General features: G+C 37.2%; 1 protein-coding gene across 1 annotated transcript in view; it reads right to left on the minus strand.

Moving 5' to 3' along the window:
* Positions 1-893: 893 nt before the first annotated feature.
* Positions 894-20221, minus strand: part of ITGB8 (integrin subunit beta 8) — a 46208-nt gene continuing 26880 nt past the window's right edge. The window contains exons 7-14 of the mRNA XM_084200863.1: positions 16661-16756; positions 16479-16568; positions 13757-13891; positions 10484-10883; positions 9191-9416; positions 7574-7677; positions 6305-6468; positions 894-6211 (exon numbers count right to left, since the gene is read on the minus strand). Of these exons, the coding sequence (XP_084056989.1) occupies positions 6089-6211; positions 6305-6468; positions 7574-7677; positions 9191-9416; positions 10484-10883; positions 13757-13891; positions 16479-16568; positions 16661-16756 (1338 nt within the window). The 3' untranslated portion in view covers positions 894-6088. The remainder of the gene's footprint in view (positions 6212-6304; positions 6469-7573; positions 7678-9190; positions 9417-10483; positions 10884-13756; positions 13892-16478; positions 16569-16660; positions 16757-20221) is intronic.

Here is a 20221-nt window from a genome sequence, read left to right on the forward strand (position 1 = left end):
AGCAGTTTTGTGCAACTGTGCAAAGCAAATGCTGTGACTGATTTTGCACAAGGAGAGAATGAGAGAACCTTCCCCACCAGTGACATGTTTTTGCCAGTACTTGTGAAGTGACCCAAGTGTGCAGTGAGTGGCATAGATGAGGCATCTGCAGAGATTTACCCACTCCCAGAAATCTAGCTCCTCTACCACCTAACAGAGCAAGGGAAAAGAGAGGCTATCACAACCATATTGATCTAGAGATTGTATTTACACAGGAAGTATCTTGTCTTCTACAAAATACTGGCACCTCCTGGTGCTTTCGGGTTTCAGATGGGTCGGGCAAGGTAAATCAGCTGCACCTCCAAACTGATAAATAGTTTTTTCTCCTTCCCCTCTTCTCAAAATTCATCCTGAATGTGCATCTACTCATTTGCCTACATCTGATAAACAAAGTATTCCTTGTATTTTATCTCCTTGGACATGGTGTTGTTCAATTTTAAAATAACCACGATCATATTCTTCCCTTTGCAGATATGGGTACACCTCAGTAAATGAGCTTTATACTTTTAAAAGCAGGTGAACTTCTCTTTTTTGTCACAGATATGTTTAATATCAAAAATATGAAAAATCTATATGGATTAAATATTGATTTTATTTTTTAGAGAGCAAGTACAATGATGTTGCATTAAAATAATGCTATGTCATAGTTGTTACAGCTCTGATAGAAAAATAAACATCTCAATATGCTACAGTGTAACTCATTAATAAATACCACAATAAAAGTTAGTAGTCAACTGAAATTAATAAAACAGCTATAAAAGTATACTATTTTAAATAATAAAATATTCAATATATTTCCAGATGAACAAAAGTAGTGATTTAAAAGTATCATTCAAAATGTAAAACGAGCAGTAAGAAGTTATCAAATTTAAAACCTCTTCCCTTACTAATGTTCTCTATGCATAAAATCTAGACACACATTATTTATCTCTCTATATTTATTTTTTACAAAAGGTAGTATATGTTAAATAGAAAGTTTAAAACTGTAGTAGTATTAATAGCTGTCATACAATTGCTAAGTAAGACACTTTAAAGTAGCATTATTTTTGAAGCAGTAGTAGGTAAGAGCGAAGATGTCAGCACAGTGAATTCATCCAACACTAATGCCTCTGTGAAAGACTCATTTTTCAGCATCTCCCTTCAAAATATAACTGAGATATGCCAAATATGATATAGGTATCAGGATGAAATGTTAGAATTTGGACAGAAGTAATTATTTTAACAAATGCCACATACTTAAATTTATTTTAATAGGTACCTTTTTTTGAAGCATGTTCAGAAAAGGAAACAAAGAGAACATGAAATTCAGACCAGCAGAAAGCTTAAGAATCTAGAAATTTAAGGTTTTTTCTTCCCCCCCCCAACCCCCCCCAGCAGGTGAACCATTCTGGGCTGGCTTGCTCTCAGTGAAACCCCACTGATCTGGCATGCTATTAAGATGCATTCCCATTGGTGAACTTTAACTTTTTTCCCCCCTCTCCATGGATTTCAATTCTCTGTAAGAGCCAACCTATGCATCAGAGCAGTCTCGAGATCAGAACTAAAAATTAGTGTTTTTCTTAAGTATTGCTTCATTTCTGCTTTCCCCTCTGTTGCAAAAGGGTAGCCAGGACATTGTCACCAGGTGTCACTCGCAGTTGGGACAGAGTAGGAGTCACCCAGCACTGACTCAGCACAAATGCCTCTGTGAGAAGTGCCTTTTACAGCCACTGCTTACATTCCTTAAGGCTGGCTGGTGGAGATCCAGGGGCTGGTGGGAAGTCAACGTGCAGGTGCCCAAACGCTCCCCAGGAGCTTTAATGGAGGTCTGCAGCATTCACGTTTACAGGCTGTCCCTTGCTGGGTTGTGTGCAGGCATTTTTGATGAATAAAGATGCAAAAAGCCTGCAGCCTTAGGGTTCAGACTGCACACAATGCAGTCCCAGTCTGGGGCCAAGTGCCTGTGATGCAAACCTAGGGCACCACCACTGCCAAGCCAACCCACTCTGAAGAGGCTTCCTGCCCTGACAAAAGGTGAAGTGAGATCTCAGAGCACCATTTCTGCAGGGATGCTGTGGGGAGCCCCAGCACTGTCCCTCTTGAAGTCCCCACACATGCCCTTGCATGTCTCTGCCCTGGGCATCACCAGACTCTATGTCTAGTTTAGGATGGAGGGTTGCTTGAAGCTGTTACACACATTTACTCCATGGTTTGCAAAACATACACACTAAGCAGGAAATAAATATTACATATTATCAAACTGGGAAAATAATATTTTTCCACTGCAGTCCGAAGAATGCTTTACATAGCAGGTTTTCATGACATCATAGAGAGGAAAAAATAAATCCAGTTGTAAATAATAGCTAAAATGTAAACTATGCCCATACGAACATCCTTCCTTTTTAAGGTTCATTTTTAACGTCCTTGCAAATGTAAGGAATTTCAGCTGGGCACAATGAAAATTCCTTACATACCATGTGCACGTTTTCTGGATGAAACAGCTATTTTCCCACACACTTCTGCAGCAATCTTATTAGTGTAGTCATGATGCTTGGACAGAACTATTTCATAGCATTTCTTCATTTTATAGTACTCAAAAAAATCTGAAGTAAAATACATACTTTTTAGTTACATAAACATGCAATTCCTGAAGTGTCAGGCAATTAACAGGTTAAAGGTTAAAAAAGGGGACTAGAATTTGAAGTGTACATATGGATTTTAACAGTAACAAATATGCTGTGAAAAGTCATGCACATGCTTCATTTGTGGGACCAAAGCTAAAAACAATTCCCCAAACCAACGATGAGATGCAACAGCATCTGCTGGTATATTTTTGGATATAAGCACGCAGTAGAATTTACTTCTTTCTAAATTTTTTTGAAGGAGCCCAGTATAAGAAATGTTATTTGAGAACTTTGGAACACTCTGTTCTAAGGTTAGTTATTTTTTTCCCCTATTTTTATGTGCATCTTTGATGCACAATACATTGAAAACTAATATGAACTAATTTGTCTTTAATAACTCCCATATTAAGCACTATAGGAAGCACAGTCCTTCTGCAATCACTGAAGAAATTCCTTGTGAATTAAAGGCTGCTTTCTCATTTAAGGTCATGTGCTGAGGGAACACAGCTCCCTAAATAGTGAGGCTTTTGTTGAGCTATTCATCTCCTGCAGCAGCTCTTCTGAAAAACATGGTCAAAGGCAGAGGGAAACAAGTACCAGGCAAAGCCAGAGTTTCTCATGGATAGATTCCATCCCTAGAAACAAAGCCTCCTCCCAAGAATCCTGCTCTGTATAAGCTCCCCACGGGCCTTCTAAAAGCCTTGACCTGTCACATTAGCAGCAGCTTATTCTCTTTCACCAGCCTCTTCCACAATACAGCAAAACCATGAGGGAGATGCAAGAAAGCTTTTTTCTTTTTTTTTTTCCTTTTCTTTTTTTTTTTTTTTTGTTAATTTATATACATTTTTTTAAATCTCAGGACAGCAAGCAGCTTACAGTGCAATTTGTCCTGTGAGCTGGCTCTTTTTGATCAGAGCATTTTAAACATTCAGGCAGGTGTTTGATAAGGAAATACTGGCCATGCCCCTTCACAGGCAGCAGTCCAATGCCAAGTGCTACAGAAGAAAAGCAGTAGCAGCGTGATGTGATGTGTCTGGAAGATGGGTATTACAGCTCAAGTCTTTCTTCCACCAAGAACCCAGTTCCATTTTCCCTCACCCACAAAACTGAACTCCCTCTAACCGTGAAAAGTAATTTCTAACTAAAAAAATATATTTATCAGTTCAGTAAATGCTTTAGTACATAATTTAAAGGCCATTGTGGGGTGAAAATAGATTCTGAGGAATCTTTTTTTTTTTTTAGGGTTTATCACACTGTTTAAAGAACATAATTAACCTCTTTTTTATATACTTAGATATACTCCACTAAGCATTTTTAAAATTTAAGTTAAATAGACAACCAGAGATTGCTTCCTACTCACAAGTAGCCATGAATTGTGACAAGGGTAACAGCAGGTCAACCTTTATCAATCTTTTATCCCACCAAAACCAGTTTGAAATATTTTAATTTACACAGGAGGAAAACAGTCCTATACACTTTAAAAGAAAAATGAGAGTTTAAGATGTAGTTGGTAGACTACAGAATTAATCTATAACTAAGGTTCTACAATTAAGCTAACACTAAAGTCAGGGTCAGTGTAAAGAAACACTCTTTTTGTTAAATGAGATAATTTTACCTGTGTGGTAGAAAACTCAGGACCTACTTCAAAGACTGCTTTAAAAACATTTCATAGTCCAAATTACATGTTTTTTTAAAAAAACATTCCCTAAGGTTTTATGACTAATGAAAGGCCCATTGTCTGTGTATTATTTTTCTCAATCCCACTTGATCTATTACCCAAGAAACTTAACACTTATAAAACACTCACCATTTTTCTACACCCCACCTTCCTTTCAATCCTCACAGTCCTCAGGTTTCAGTGGGAATTTACAGAAGAAATACAGAATAGGAAATACAAGTAATTTCTAAAGACTGCTCATAAGGAAGTCCTGCTTTGTTTCTGTAACTCTTATCTATGACAAATAGTATTTAGTATTAGTAAAAAATGTTGGTGAAATTATACACTGCCTTCTGAGATGATTTTTCTTTTTGCCAGCAAGGTTTTAGTGCATTAGAGGTTGATCAGATTTTCATAGGGTTTCAGCAGCTCAGAGTTAGTAAATCAGACTGACACTTCCAACAAGCATATAACAATAACATGTGTTCTACCACTCTAGCTGGTTTCAGGGATGAAAAAAGAAGATGCTTCTGCTTGACTTTGTAGCTTCCATTCTGCTCTCAGAGAAGCTTATATTGGTCCCACCATGTTTGGAAGAGTTTTGCACATTTCTGAAGGCAGAATCTGATTCATATTTATAAAGTCAATTAATGTGTTTTGAGAAAAAGACTCTTATTTTCCTCACTTTCTTCTAGTTTGCAGGTTCTTTTCTCCATCACACACTGGACACACTTCTCAATGCACAGTCACAAAAAATTGAAGTGTTACAAAAATCTTAGAAAACCTAATCTCATCAACTAATTTACATAGAGAAAAAGAGCACATGTAGAATCAGACTTACGCCTGACATCATATAAAAAGATCCAAGTCCTTATTTGGCAAAACACTGACATGTAGCTAGCAAACCAAACACAGCTCTGGTGTAATTTATCTCTTTGCAATGGATTTGATGCTGTTGACTCTAAAGGCGTAGTCTGCTGGCAGTGATCATCATGTAGACTATGCTGTTGGGTAAAGGAACTCTCATTTTCTGTAGTCACTCAGTTTCCAAACACCTTAAATTTTGTATAAAATGGGGGCATTTTATTTAAACAAGTAAAAAAGCTTAAAATTACTCTTTATCACATATAAATTATCCTTAAATGACATCATCCATACAAAAAACCCTATAAATATATAATTTACCTGTGTATGCATGCATCTGTGTATGTATACACACACAACATACACCTATACCAGGAACTAAACACTCATTTAATCCCATCATTTTTATGAGGAAAAGATAAGAGGAATAAGCAGACAAATTAGTGGAACCTGTCAACTGAGAGAACTATAAAAGTACCATTTACTCTATTAAAGAGCATTTTAATAGTTTCATCTATTGCTATAATATACAGCAATGTTAATACTTCAGTCACAGCTTTTGTCCATTCCCACAGAGCACATCAGTACTAGCTACATGTAGAGTGAGATCAGTGCTTTGTCAGACCGGTTTGTATCTACATTCTAGGCCATAACTAAATAAATTAGAATATGCTAAAGTGCTACATCAACACTAATGTTTGTGAACAGTAGTAACGCACATTTCTCTTTCAAAAAAATTTAAAAAAATACAGCAGCTATAGTTCCAAACATAATCACATAATGTGAATATGTTTACATGTCACTTTGTTACAGTATTCAACAAAATGCACAACACAAAACCATATGGCAACAGTCAAGACTCCCACAGAGTACAAAAGGTAATTTCTTAAAAGTTGAGCATGATGGAAATAGAGATTTGGAGTCTTCAGAAGTCACACTTGAAAGTTTCGTTTAATCGCAACTTGCTGATGTCGATATTTATTTCCTCTGGTTTGTCACGTCTGTATGTTACTGTTCTTGTACAAACTGTAGGCAAAAACATCTTATCCTTGAAGGAGAAGATACAATTTTTATCAGCAATTAGCTAACTTTTATATGCAAGAAAAAGATTACTGAAGATGATGGCTCTGAAATCAATTACCTTCTTTGTCGTAGATACTCTGTAATCAGATGCAGATTTAACTTTATTGCTACTCCCTTGCAGAATTATCTGCCTGATGATAAGGACAACAAGCAACCCGATCAGGAAGGTAACTATAAAGATTATGGAAAAGACTCTAAAGTAGTTTCGTCCAGAGAAACAATCTGCAATGAAAGGAAAACACAAGGGTAAAGCCTAATGTATGGAACAGGCACATTCCTCTAACACAGGCATATCCACCACTGCTTAGTAATGCTGCACAAATGTAATACAAGCCTGATAAAAATTAAGGGAAAATAAATTAAGGGAAATTAAGAGGAAAAGTTGTCACATGCAAGCTTTTAAAGTTGGGCATATCAAGAAAGGCAATTCAGATCAAGATCCATGATAGAAAAATAGTGAAACAATTATTCCTTTAATTTAGGCTTCATTGTATTGCCCACCATAAATTCTTTGTAGACCAGTGAGTTTATAGCTGAAGTAAAGAGGATGAAATATTAGAGATGTTTGGGGCTGACAGACTTTAATCTTCACAAGATAACAGTGAAGATCACGGGTAAAATTTGAAAGAAATTGTGTTTTATAGAATCCTTGCCCAGTGCTCTCCTCACTGGTAGATTAATACATTAAGCTTTCCTTAATACTAAAGTTATAAAAAAAGTATTCACAATTAGTTTTCTCATTGATGAACTGTAATATAAAAGGATTTATATATATATTTCAAGGTATAACAAAAGGTAACCATTTACCTGCATTTTAATTGCTGCATGGAGTGATTAAACTTTGTGAGATTTTATTTAAAAAGATTTTGTTCTTCCACAGACCTCATAACTGCAGTTTTTTATACTTGAAAGGAACTTTTAAACATTCCTGAACTTGAGGTAAGCATTCTACTTCTTTCTTTCCTGTTTCTGGTAATGTCAAATTCTATAAGCATGGCCAATGTAATAAAACATACAGATGCCATAACAAATTTCTATAAATATTTCTTTAAGCATTGCTCTAGCAGGATTCATCATTATTAGATGTGACTTCTCGAGGAGCTGGGAAAACTGAACTTAGCAATGCTTGACAATCTTATTTCCTGTTATTATTTATCTTTTACTTTCCCTAAAGCAATGAATGATTTTTCTCTTTTTCCTGCTTTCTTTTTTTGTTATTGCAATAATGTGATATACTTCTGAAAGGCATTCTGGCACTGGCAGATTTAATTACTAATTGCAATAGATTTTAATCTCTTATTAAAATTACCTAGAAAATGCCACTTACCTGAAGTATTATCAATATAATGCAGTAGGTAAGTGCATGAGGTTGTGCACTGGTCAAGTATGACTTGAGATGCATTATTAGAATGATAGCACTGAACACAGTTCCTGTAAAATAAAAATTATAATTGAAAACCTATGTCTTTCTCTGCACTCCCCTTTAAGAGCTTGTATCAACAGGCTGATGTATTGCTTGCACATAATGCTTTCCTGCTGTTACTAAAAACATTGCGACATTTATTTATTTTTTTCTGAAATGTGATGCCTCTCTCAGCATTTTATCCCCCTGATGCTTCTCAGAACCTACTAGTCAGAAGTTGCAAACTAAAACATGTCTTTGGCTTTGAGCCACCTTCACCCAATCCTTGCTCTGCCTTTTGTGATGCAAAGGCATAGCTAAGGTCCAGCTTTCTTCAGCTCTCAGCCTCCACCTTCCAGTCTTCCTTACCTATCAATCTCATTCAGAAGCACGCTGGAATTGAAGGGTACAGGTAGGTAGAGGAAACACAGCTTTGTCAATAATTTTTGGGTGCTATGTTAAGACAAAGCCAAGGAAGTCTGCACTGCTGGGCAGTTTTGAGAGAGAGCTCAACAAGTGGGAGACAATGCCCTCAGTCTTACTGTCTTCACTGTATAGCCCTGAAGGAGACAGATGTCACAAGAGATCCCCAAAAAAGCCCTAATTGAATTTTTAATGAAGATATGCCATCTTCTAAATTTATTAAAGGCACATGTTTCACAGTGACTTTGAACAAGTGTAAGCCAGAAAGGTTAACTGCATTTTATCTAGTGAAATCTTAGCAGCAACCTTTCCAGATGTGGCCAAGCTTGGTTCTCCAGCATTTTCACCAGATGAGATATAGTTGAAATAAATACAAATAAACAATGATTCAGTTTTGAGCACAATGACCTTTCCAGGGAAAGGCTGATCTTTCACCCTCTGCACCACAGTGAGATGCACAACACTACATGTGTGACGAGAGGGTGCAGAAGAACTGTACCCAAAGAAAGGGCTTCACTTGCTCTCTGTGCCAGGACCACTGAGCGCACCACTGAGAGCCTGGTCTAGCTTGTCCCCTCCTGGGCTTGCTCAGTTTTGACCTGCACACTGTCCCTTCCTTTACATGAGTAAGGAAAAATGACATGCTCTAAGACTAGCATGGCAAAGACTAAGTGTTTTGAAACTGAGCAATGAAGAATGTTGTTCTCTGGGTAAGACCAGCTCTGCTCTGCTGACCAATGGCAGTGACAATCGTCAAGTACTGCTCTAGCTCCACACCACTTCCATTCAGCTGAGAAGCACGAGGAGTGTGCAAAAACAAATGTGGAGAATATTACTGGACTTGGTGGCATCCAAAAGTAGGATCTATTTTCAATTTTTAAAAATACAAACTTATGGTTTTATTTCCTACCCAGGAGATCTCATATGAAGAATGGTTAAAATAGATGCTGACATGCAATTTTCTTAATTGCCAGTGGGAATTCAACTACACAGAGAAATATCAAGTATGAATTGTACCAATTTCCTACCATCTAAATAACTAAGAAATATAAGCAGAAATATTCCTTCATGTTTCAATACTAGGGAGTGAAAAAGTCAAGTCTAGCACAAGAAACATACCAGTTTTCTTCACAGGCTTTGTTACAAGTAGGGCAATATTCACAGAAACGGCCAAAGCTTCTTGGGTCTGTGCACTCACACTTTCCACATACACATTTTCCTCTTCCACTGCAAATTTGGCCCTTTGAATTCAGGCAGTGCTTTGCTGATTGTGATGAGCACTCACAACGATCACCTTCCCAGCCAGCAAAGCATTTGCATTTACCACCTTCACATTCACCATTACCTACAACACAGAGAGGCTGGAGTCATATGCTTCTATGAAAACACAGAAAACAAATTTTAGATGGATACATTTGTATTGTTTGTGCTTTACCTTGAACGGAGCAACTTTAGACCTGGACTTTCTAATTAGTTTTTAAGTTAACAACTTGGACTGAAGTTACTGGCATGATCAATATTGAAGGCTGCTGTTCATTGTTAAGTTGAGCATAAGTTGCTGCTATGATGTCACCCTAAAAGCTTTTACTAAAATTCTGCTCTTTTGCTTTGGATCAAAACAATGGAGATTAGGAATTACACAATGACCAGGAAAATAGTCTTCAAGCAAACTAAACAAACTTCTCTTTAGCAAGAAAACATTCCATTCAAATAAACAGCAAGATTTAAGCAAGAAGAAAGAGTAAAAAGTTCATATGCACAGGCCAGGTTCTTTCCTTCCTTTTCATTTTCCACTTCTATTTCCATTTCCATTTCATTTCCTTTTTTTCTTTTTTTTCCTCTTCCCTACCATAAAGTGGACTACAAAAAGAATGAAAATTTCTAACAACTCTGTTTCACTTAGAGCCTCCTTTCTGAAGCAGGTACTCCCTACAGTGTTCATGTTTATACCAGTATTTGAAATCAGTATGTTTCACAGGACTGATTTAGGGTGGTAGAAAATCAGAACCTCACCTGGAAGCTATGACCCCTTCCTAATCTCTCAGTATCTCATATTTCCATTATACTGAAATGTATCAACTACCTTCCTGGAATAATGTTATTTTTTGTTTGAGAAATCAGTATCATTACTTATTAAGAATTTTGAGATTTAAATATTAAAATAGCTTAACTTTAGAAAAAAATCAATGTAACCCCTAGAAGATGGTGGTGAAATTTAAAAGAAAGTAGTGGTGAAGAGAGTCCAGGAGTGTGAATTCCTAACAGGATGTTCAGAACATTTCCCACACTAATTCTGCACAAACGATTCTAGTTCTTGGAAGCCTTGTATCATTGTTTTCAGCTGCATCACATAAAGTAGCTTCATAAAACAAAACAAACCAAGAAAATACAGACATAAACACTGTAACTTACCAGAACACAAGTTTCCTTGGTGATATGGGCAGGAAAAATCATCCATTTCACAGTACTTGCCATACACCTTGCCTAGCTTGTTTTTGTAGCAGAAACATTTTCCATCTATGCAATTTCCTTGACCACTGCAGATGGGTTGGTCCTGGCGTTGTCTGCACTTCTCTGAGGAAAGCGTGTCTCTGTTACAGTTACTGTCACTGCACTGGGACTGTTTGCTGTCAGGAGAAGTTTCATCAGCCCACACTCGTTTGTGCCCTGTGCTGTCTCCATACTGGCAGGCACAGCTTTGCTGCACATTGACAATGGCAGTTTCATTGAAACCAATAGGTTTAAGTATGACATATTTTCTTCCTCCACTTGTATGACATCCTTTCATTGTAACCGATACATTGAAAAGTGCCTAAGAAGAAATAAAGACAAATTTAACATTATTATTATTTCCTTGTTCACATTTGCCTAAAATTTTTAACACATAAATAAAGCATAAATTTATATTGTATATGAATGTGCAGTAGCTGATAATAGCAAAATACACAGTGGTGACTTGTCAAATATGATGTTTAGTAATGATAGGCATCACAAGTACAGTTAAAATCCTAACAACAGAGGATTGATAGAAGTCTACTTTTCAAGTTAAGAAAGCATAGTTGCAAAAGACAAGTTTAATACAAATTAAATGGAAATAGAAATATCATCACCATCTTCCTGATATTATTTTAAGTGTATATTCTTTTATATCACAGTAATATTCAGATAATAATTGGGACTAGATTGAGCAAGACAATATGCAAACAAAACCAGAGATACTCTTCATGAAAAGAATCTATGAATGTCCTGCTGCAGAATTGGTCATGCACATATAAACCACACAGGTTTTTGGATGGCCCTGGCTACCCCTACTAAAACACAGAAACAACTCACATGTTAGCAGTTACTTTTCCCAATTCCATGGACCCAGTGCCTGGCTCCAGGCCATGTCATGGCCATCACCACCATCCTCCAGGTCCTCATCCCAGCACTGCCCACTACATGCCCCCATGGCTTTTTGTAGTCCCAGTGCGGGACCCAGGATCATTTTGGTGGTTAGGTGATTGCCATAAAGTTTCCACCAATCAATCCTAAAAATTTTTGACAGCTCTGAAATGTGTGACACACTAGATATCAATCTTGTATTTTACAATGATTTATTTGGTTTTTTTTTTGACCAATATGCTTCTGACAGGGTATTCTCTCTAAGGTTTTGAATTTTTTCATCTTCCTGATGTAAAGCAACTTTTTCTCGTCTCCTCACCAAAAAAAATGTAAACAGGAGAAAAAAGTGAGATAGTAACACAAGAGAAGCAAGCGCCTTTAAACTTTACTACCAAAAAATAAAGATTTCCAAATAAAAAAGGAGAAACCCCGAGAAACTGATTACATATGAGGCTGAAACTACCCACAAATACTGAGGGCATTCATCTCTCATCACTGTCTCTCCCTCCCGCTGTGCCCCCACACGAGAACAACCCAGCCCTTGGGGACAATGGTGGCTTTGTGGCAAGTGGGACTGCGGCTGCCTACACGGACAACAGGAGAAGAATGCGGTGCAGAAACATGCACTTAATGTCATATTGAGGGGGCACACAGGCTTTGTCTTACCCTTTGCTTTTCTTCTTCTCATTTCTCAAATGTGCCACTACACACATAACCCCTCAGTAGCTCACACTCTCCATGCATTGAGATTTCTTCCCTTGAGTTGCATTGCAAAAGTGTGGCTATAGAGAAATTGATTCATACAGCAGGTGCATATCATGTGGGGAAGACAGGCTGCAGCTAAGGAATGTGCTTTTTGTTCAACACAGAGCCCTGCCAGAAAACATCATCTTCATGTACAAAACAGTACTGGAAGAATAGCAGGGAAATGGGAGGGAAGGGAAAATTATGTCGTGCATATGAGTCGTGAAATTTGATTCTGAACACAGCAGCAGATAGATTGAACCTGTGGTGACTAAATAATTACAACACCAGGACACTTGCTAATAGCCAAAGTTAGTTTTGCACCCTGAAGAAGCCTCAGGATTCTTCCAGAATTTAATCCACTTTGTGTTTTGGTAAGAAAAGGAAGGAAGAAGGATTAGACAATGAAAGGAATGTGAGAATTAAGGAAAAGCATTTTGTCTGTAAACAAATACTGAAAGAAGGATTTAGGGTTAAAATAAATTAATCTCTTAAGGATGGCTCATTTTCAACAGCCGTAGAGGTTTAGGACCACATGCAATCTTTTACAATCAACTGGCTTGGCTTTTATTAAAAAGAAACAGATATAAATATTTTTCTTTTCATTAAACAGAACAAATTCCAGTCCTGATTCTTATGACATGCCCGGGGACTAACAAGGGGGAAAAGATGCTTTAAGAATAAAACCAGCAAATCTCCTGTAAACTGTAGAAGCTACAATCAGCAGCATGCAGACAAAATTCAGTAGAGCATAAAATACATTCAAATTTACATTACAATTAACACATTTAATTTGTTTTACTATTTCTACACACAGACACAAGCTATTTCTCACACTAGTTGAGACATAAGTACATGTCAAGCAGGAAAGAACTCCTTGACCTTGCTCTCTAGAAACACAGACTTCTTCCTGGCAAGTGAAAAGAATTACTCCAGTAGTCCAAGCAATTAAATAAATATATCAAGGCACAGAGAAGTTTTTCTGGGAAGAAAACCATGTTCTTTACCTCAGCCAGACATCTTCCCCTGCATTTTCATGGTGCATGATGCTCTGTTTCATTCAGTAGGTGCCACCAATTCAAACAGGAATAAATTATTTTATTAACTTGATTTATAAAATAAACTAATTATCCACAACCCTGATTGTGCAGGAAGACTAGTAAAGCAAGAAGAGAGAAAGGTGACATCTAGTACAGTCCCAGGGAACACAAATTCCAGTGATTTTTTTCCACTGGGTGATTATCTTTCAACCTCTTTACGTACAGATTTCATCACAATGGATGTGGTGGTTGTGCCCAGTGGAGGACAAAGCAGGAAAGTTTTAATGGACGTTAGCTTTCAGGAAAAGCTTTGAGCCTTAGTTCCATGGGATTAGTGAGAATTAAAATAAGATTCAGGAAAAATAAATCCAGAGAATAATAGAGAGCCTGTGATCATTAATCACATAAATCCATTTTCAGTTTAAGTAAATCCCTAGAAGATTTCACACCATTGAAACCCAACCAAACAGAAAAATAAGTATTCCAGTTCCTTGAAGAATGAGAACTATCAACATACTTCTTTATTATATCCCACATTTTTACATCCTTCCATGCCAGTTTTTTTACTTCCATCAGGACAGATCGCAGTGATATTGAAATGAAGACCCTGGATCTGGTTATCCACTTGAATTTTCACTTCAGAGATTAGTTTCTGTAACCAGAAAACAAGTTTTAATTGCACTGCATCTCAAAATGTAATGTACATTAGTGACTAACACCAAGTATGGCTCCTATGTCTGACTAAAAATGAAGAAAGCTTGTCTGTGTGAATAAAGGAATGAATTAAAGCTTTGTTTCCTGTGTAGAGACCCAATTACATTCCAAATATACACAACCAGTGAACTGGTAATTCTGATAAAGAGGATTAGGGTTTCCAGATAAAAATGTTTTCAGCTTTGCTAGCATAGTTTTGAGACTGCATTTTTCACAATTTGAAAATCTATTCCAACAACCATGTGCAACAAAAACTGCTGATTGTTTGAGTCTACACTGACTTTTAGCCACACACCTAAAAATACAGCAGTAAACATGCATACAACCACTGTTATCCAGCAGAAAAGTTTCCTAATTTACTTGACACTTCAAAATCTTCTGATATTTTTGCAATTGTCTTAGAAAATTTTTCTCTGAACAAACCTTAGGGTGACCTAAAGGTCATTGGGATTATTCTCACTGATTTTTCTGAGTCAACTAAGACTATAAAAGCCAGCAATTGGCTGATTTTGTATTTAAAAATAATGAAAAAGCAACTACTGTGTAACTTGTATTTACTACATGACCTAAAATCCTGCTTCCTTCAAAGAAGTACTTCTTGACCATTTAAAAATTTATTAAAGCTCTGTACAAATTTATGAGCTGAAAATTGCACAGAGGGGTTTTCAAAATTCCTGTCATATTACTATTAAAAAATTCGTTTAGTGGGATATTTTTACTACTACATGTGGAAACACAATTATATGAATCTTAACACATGTTTATCTTAGTAGTAACTTTTTGAAAATTAGTGACTCATCCTTGGCTTTTTAGCCAGGGATTTTCAGCCAGGGTTTTCCATAGCTAAGCCTAAGGTTTCCCCTGCCTGGAACAAGAGTGAAAGAGGCCCACTGTCAGTGAATATCAACACTAAATTTATTTTCTTATCTACGTCCTTTTTTTCCTAGAATGCAACACATTCAGGACCTGTTCACCATGTGTTTATATATTAAAAAGCCCCTAAAACTATGATGAAAAACTCAAATTGTGAAATCCAGTGAAGGTTAGGATGGAAAGAAAGACAGTGTCTAAAAAATGAAAATAAAGCTAAAGCAAACTGGGGGTGGCTGGACCAGGAAAGTCCCACTGAATCTTGTATTGAACAAAGTAATTGCTTCATAACATTTCATTTCCTCTCCTTGAATGTTTGCCCTGCACTGGGTAAGAACTGTGTTTCAATTTAGGAAGGACAGTGTAAAACTGTCATAGAAAAGGACTACAATTTTCAAAATTCTATGCCAGCAACTTCCTGCAAACCTCCATATTCAAAATGAGATCTCTTGACTTTATAAGAGAAGTAAAATACCAGTGAGAACTTCTCTGCAATTTGACTACCCCTATACTCCTCTGCTTTTGAATGCTTTTGCCTTTTTCCTAGTGTCTCCAACGTGACAGTGAGAGAAGTGCATGCAAAAGCACTCCATGATTTAGGAACAGCCGTGGGGGCTGGCTCTTCAATACAGCAAATTTGCTGTAAGCAAATTGCTTGATTCTCTGGTTAAGCAAGTAAAATGGATAATTTCAGCCTCCCAAATCTAACTAATAAAAAAGAAAAAAAAAAGAGATACATGTGGATGCATTGCATACACTTTTGTAGCTGAGATTTCAACTTTCTGAAATGGAATGTTTGTGTGTAACATTTTCATTCAATCATGCAACCTATCTCATTCATTTAGATGCTGCTCTATGGGCTCCCCACGCTCTGGTACCTCAAATGTCTATTTCTTGGCTTCATTATCAAAGCTGTTTACACCCTCTTTTCTTCACTAACAACATGCCTGTTTCACTTTCAAACTGCCATTCTACGTCAATCATGTGTGGAAAATGGCTTTATGGTATTTCCCATACTATTATTTTCTCTTTCCCAAACTATTATGTTCAATTGATGACTCCAAGCAAGAGTTCACAAGGCCATTGCCATTTTTCTCTCCCAAATCCCTATGAAAACTCTTCCCTTCCACGCCTAAAACCCCCAAGTCATTACTCTGCTCTTTACAGTATAGCTACTGCTTTTCACAATATCCACTGTTCTCAAACTACCTCCTTGTAAATTCCCATTTCTTGTTTGTTTTCTAAAAATTTTGCTGCAAAACTCTCCAGATATTGCGTTGGGCTTTTGCTCTGAATTTAAATGGTGCCTAGACAGTGGTGTCTGGTCTGTAACTAAAGATCTGAGGTGCCGAAATTAAAATAAATAAACCATCTTTTGAAGTGACATAGCAACTGGGTACAGAGAACCCAACACGATATTTAGAAGCATCCTTAGAAATTAAAAACCAGTAGCTCTTGGCTTTGAGACCCTGACAGCCTGGGACTTTGAGAACTATCATAAAATAGTATCACCTATCCACCTGGACATTAGGAAAAGTACGGAATGTATCCTTGTGGACTTCGGATGGAAGACAAGATCCTGGAAATTCCAACTTCAGGCTATAAAAGATGAAAAATGTACACATATTAAATAGAACATGTAACTCTCATCTTACCTGATAGGCTTCTACCACCAAATCATTGAGATTTGCTGCATGGGATTCTATTTGTCTTGCAACAGTACCAGGCAAGAGAGGTAAGAGATCCTATGGAAAAGAAATCATTTATGCACAGTTTTAATTTTAAATATAAATATTGTGCCTTCAGAATTAAAAAAGAAATCGGGTTTCTAACCTACTTTATACCAATGAAACTGGCTTCCTTGAACGGCAAAAATAACATTGATGTTATTGTCAATCAGTTTTTCAGAGAGCTGACCGAGAGATGGATGCTCCTGCAAAATAAAATAGGAAAGAGAAGATTCCAGATTAGTAGGAAAAAAAATCTTATATTTCACATATGGCACATTACAGATTTCCAAAACCAATCCAATTGTAACTCCTAAATGTACAGAGAATGGTAGACTGACATCAAAACCAGGATGGGGCCATCCTAATGAACAGTAAAAAAAAAATCATCAGGGCTTCAGACAGGCTTATCTGTTGCCAGCTATGTTGATCTGCTGCACAGTGGGAAGACTAACTCTCTGGTAGTATTTTGTTGGTTTGAGTCTGATGCTTAAGAAATATGGATATGATGTGGTCCATGGTCCTTCTAGAAGAACAGGGAATGAGAGGTGGGCTCTTGTGCAAAAGTCAGGGAGAAAGCAAAACACAAAGCACTGAGATGAGGTGTGCTTTTGGGAACAGCAAGAGGGCAATTAAAAATGTTGGATTCTCAGATGTGTATTTTGGCATCATATGCAGCCTCTGGATCAAGTTCTGGCAACGTCAGTATTCTATGCTTATCTCACGACTGACAGTTTTCTCCTCAGCGTGTTCAAGACCTGCCCAAGGACTGATGACTTCAGTCCTCACCATGACAACCTACTACATTTTCTTAACCACACCTATGCTCGAAGAAGATGGCATGAGTTTCACAGCTCTCCTCAGTAACGCATTGTTCTATTTGGTGGAGTACCTATGACAACATGTCCTGTGCCAATGACCTGCTCTTCTACATTTCTCATTGAGAGATCTGACATGGATTTGAGAACTAGAGCTGTTTTGCTATCTCTTCATCCAAGGTCTGGGGAACTTCAGGGGTGTCTGTGTGGTCCCAATGGGCTTTGGACACCTGGGTTATGTGAGATTCCTTCAGCTCCAGTACTCCAAACCAAACTGTATCTGAAAATCACCACTTATTAACCAACCTTAAGTGAATACTTCTCAAGAAGTAAATTCAACAGTTAAAATTCATTACTAAAAAGAAAAAAGTGACTGGGGGGGCCTTGGCCTGCGATTCCACTTAAAGAGATTTCATCTGGACACCTCCATTTATGTCAGGTACTTCAACCTTTATCCCCCACATACTTTTGTTGTCTTTCTTTTCCTGGTATTTTTCACCATCTACATCCTATTGTCTCTCTCTTGCACAAACACAGTCTGTTACCCTGAACAATTTCTTTCTCCTCAGATTGTCCCTTATTACTTAAGGGACCTTGCAAGTCAACAGCCCTTCCAGCAATAATCTGAGTAGCAAGACAGCTGAGACAAAGAGAGTCTTATGCAAGAGAGCAAAATCCATTTTCCGTCATATTGCACCATTATAAAGAGCCTGCATAATGTACAGAGAGAACAAAAGAGTATCTCGGTGCAGTTTGATATTGGCCAGGGTACATTCCTCTCTCAACATTTCAATGCTTTGGTAAAAGACTTTGTTCCTTAAGATAACTGATGAAAGGTAGATAACTCAGTATCAAACAGGTCTTCTTTCAGTTCCAGCTGGAGAGAGCAGCCTACAACAGAGTGCTAAGCCCTCCTTCCTTCTCCATGGCACAGAGCACAGTGGTGGGGCCTCCACTGTGCTGCACAACCCTACAGGCCATGTGCAATTGGCTGGCAGATCACAGACACACCAAGTGGTCCCAGGACATGACTGAAGCCAGATGTTCTGCAAACTCCTCCTGCACCATAAATGTGGGAATGACAGGGGCAGTACCAAGAGATCAGGAGATGGTGGCAAAATAAGTCAGTCCTCTTCCTTAGCACATGACACTAGATCTGTCTGAATTTCAGCACAATGGCTCCTCAGCAACTGTGCAGCTATTAGCTGAACTCTGGAATCAGGAGTATCAGAAATAGCTTTCCAAGCCTTCATAAAACAAAAACTTATTCAGATGGAGCTTATGACACCCACAGACATGCAAGGGCTGCAAGGACAGGATCCCCAGACTACCCCTGCTCACAAGGAAGGCTGAACTTCCATGTACTTGTCATCAATAGCTCTCTAGAGTGTCCAGCTTCTTGTTTACTTTTATTAGAATTGAGTTAAAAAATACAAAAACCAAAACCAAACAAAGCCCAAAGCATCAACAGACCCACACTAGCTTTTTAATTTTAAGCATGCAAAGACATGACATAAGGTAGCAGAGGTCACTCATGGAGCCTCACTTTGCTTGCTATGAAAACCTTGCTGTACTTTATGTGTTTTCATCTTATCTCTTCCCAGTACTACTCAGGTAAATGTACTTTAATTTTGGATCATCTTTCTTGTTTCAATTGCATCATTCATTTTATTATTTTAACTTACTCGGTTAAGCTGAGAAGATAGCTAATACAAATGTTAAGTATTTCAGAAAGGGAGCTAATCAAACACAGGTCTAATAAAAGAGACTAGATTTCTTTCCTGTCATGCATTTTTTTTGCTGACCCTTCTGTGACTGCTTACCAGAAATTAGAAAGAAACATGCAGAAAAATGTCTAAGTGGAAACATTTCTGATATAAAGGCTAAGCTTGTTCAAATAAATAAAGCAAAGTCCTCTAAACTGGCACAAGTAAGAAATAAAAATACGCCAAAATACAATCTTCTCATGACTACCCAAAGCTAAGAATCAAAGCAGGAAAACAATGTAATTGCAGAAGTCTTTAATTTAGCACAGCCAAACAAAATCATATTGATACCAAAAACCCAAAAGTATGTTTCATATTATGTTTTCTAAAAGATTGACAGACTTTCATGATATTTCATTTAAGTATCAAATAGTTATTCCAGCCCTCTGATTTCACTCACTCATTTGAATTTGGATATCTATGAATAAAATAATCACATGTACCATGGATGAGACAAACAAAGCAAGAAATCAGCACACTTTCCCTTACAGACACTATTGTGTTGTCATCAAATCTGCTCCAGAAAATGCAACTCCTAGTACTGAGTTGATGCCTACTGTTAACATGTAGCATGCAAAACTTAGCACATATTTAAAAAAAAAGGGGTTAGCAGGCAGGAAACACATGGATCTAAATGTTCCACCACAGATCTAAGCATCTTTCAAGGTCATTTCATTTGGGTGGCTAAAAATACCAATTTCATAAAATACATCCGTAGTAGTCATCATGGAGATTTCATTTTCCATATGGGAAAGTTCTATTATGATCCATCAAACCAGAATGCAGAATATCAGTTAAAACACCTTTTTTTTCAGTCAGCCATCAATTTATCATAGCTGCATAGAAATATATTCATTAATTTTGTCCATATTTTCCATTGGTGAGTTTCTCCAGCTGCAACAGAAATTAATTCCCAAAGTTGGACAGAAAATAAATACAGTTTGTTGTTTTTTGTTTTTTTTTTCCTGAAACAGACAATATCTTTATTATCAAAGGAATCCTGAACACCAAAAAAGATTTCTACCTTTAGCAATTATTTAATAAGCAGAGCAAACGTTCTCTGATTTATAGCATTGCAACCAAGAAA

The sequence above is a fragment of the Fringilla coelebs genome (assembly GCF_963513975.1).
Source record: "Fringilla coelebs genome assembly, chromosome: 1".
NCBI lineage: Eukaryota > Metazoa > Chordata > Aves > Passeriformes > Fringillidae > Fringilla > Fringilla coelebs.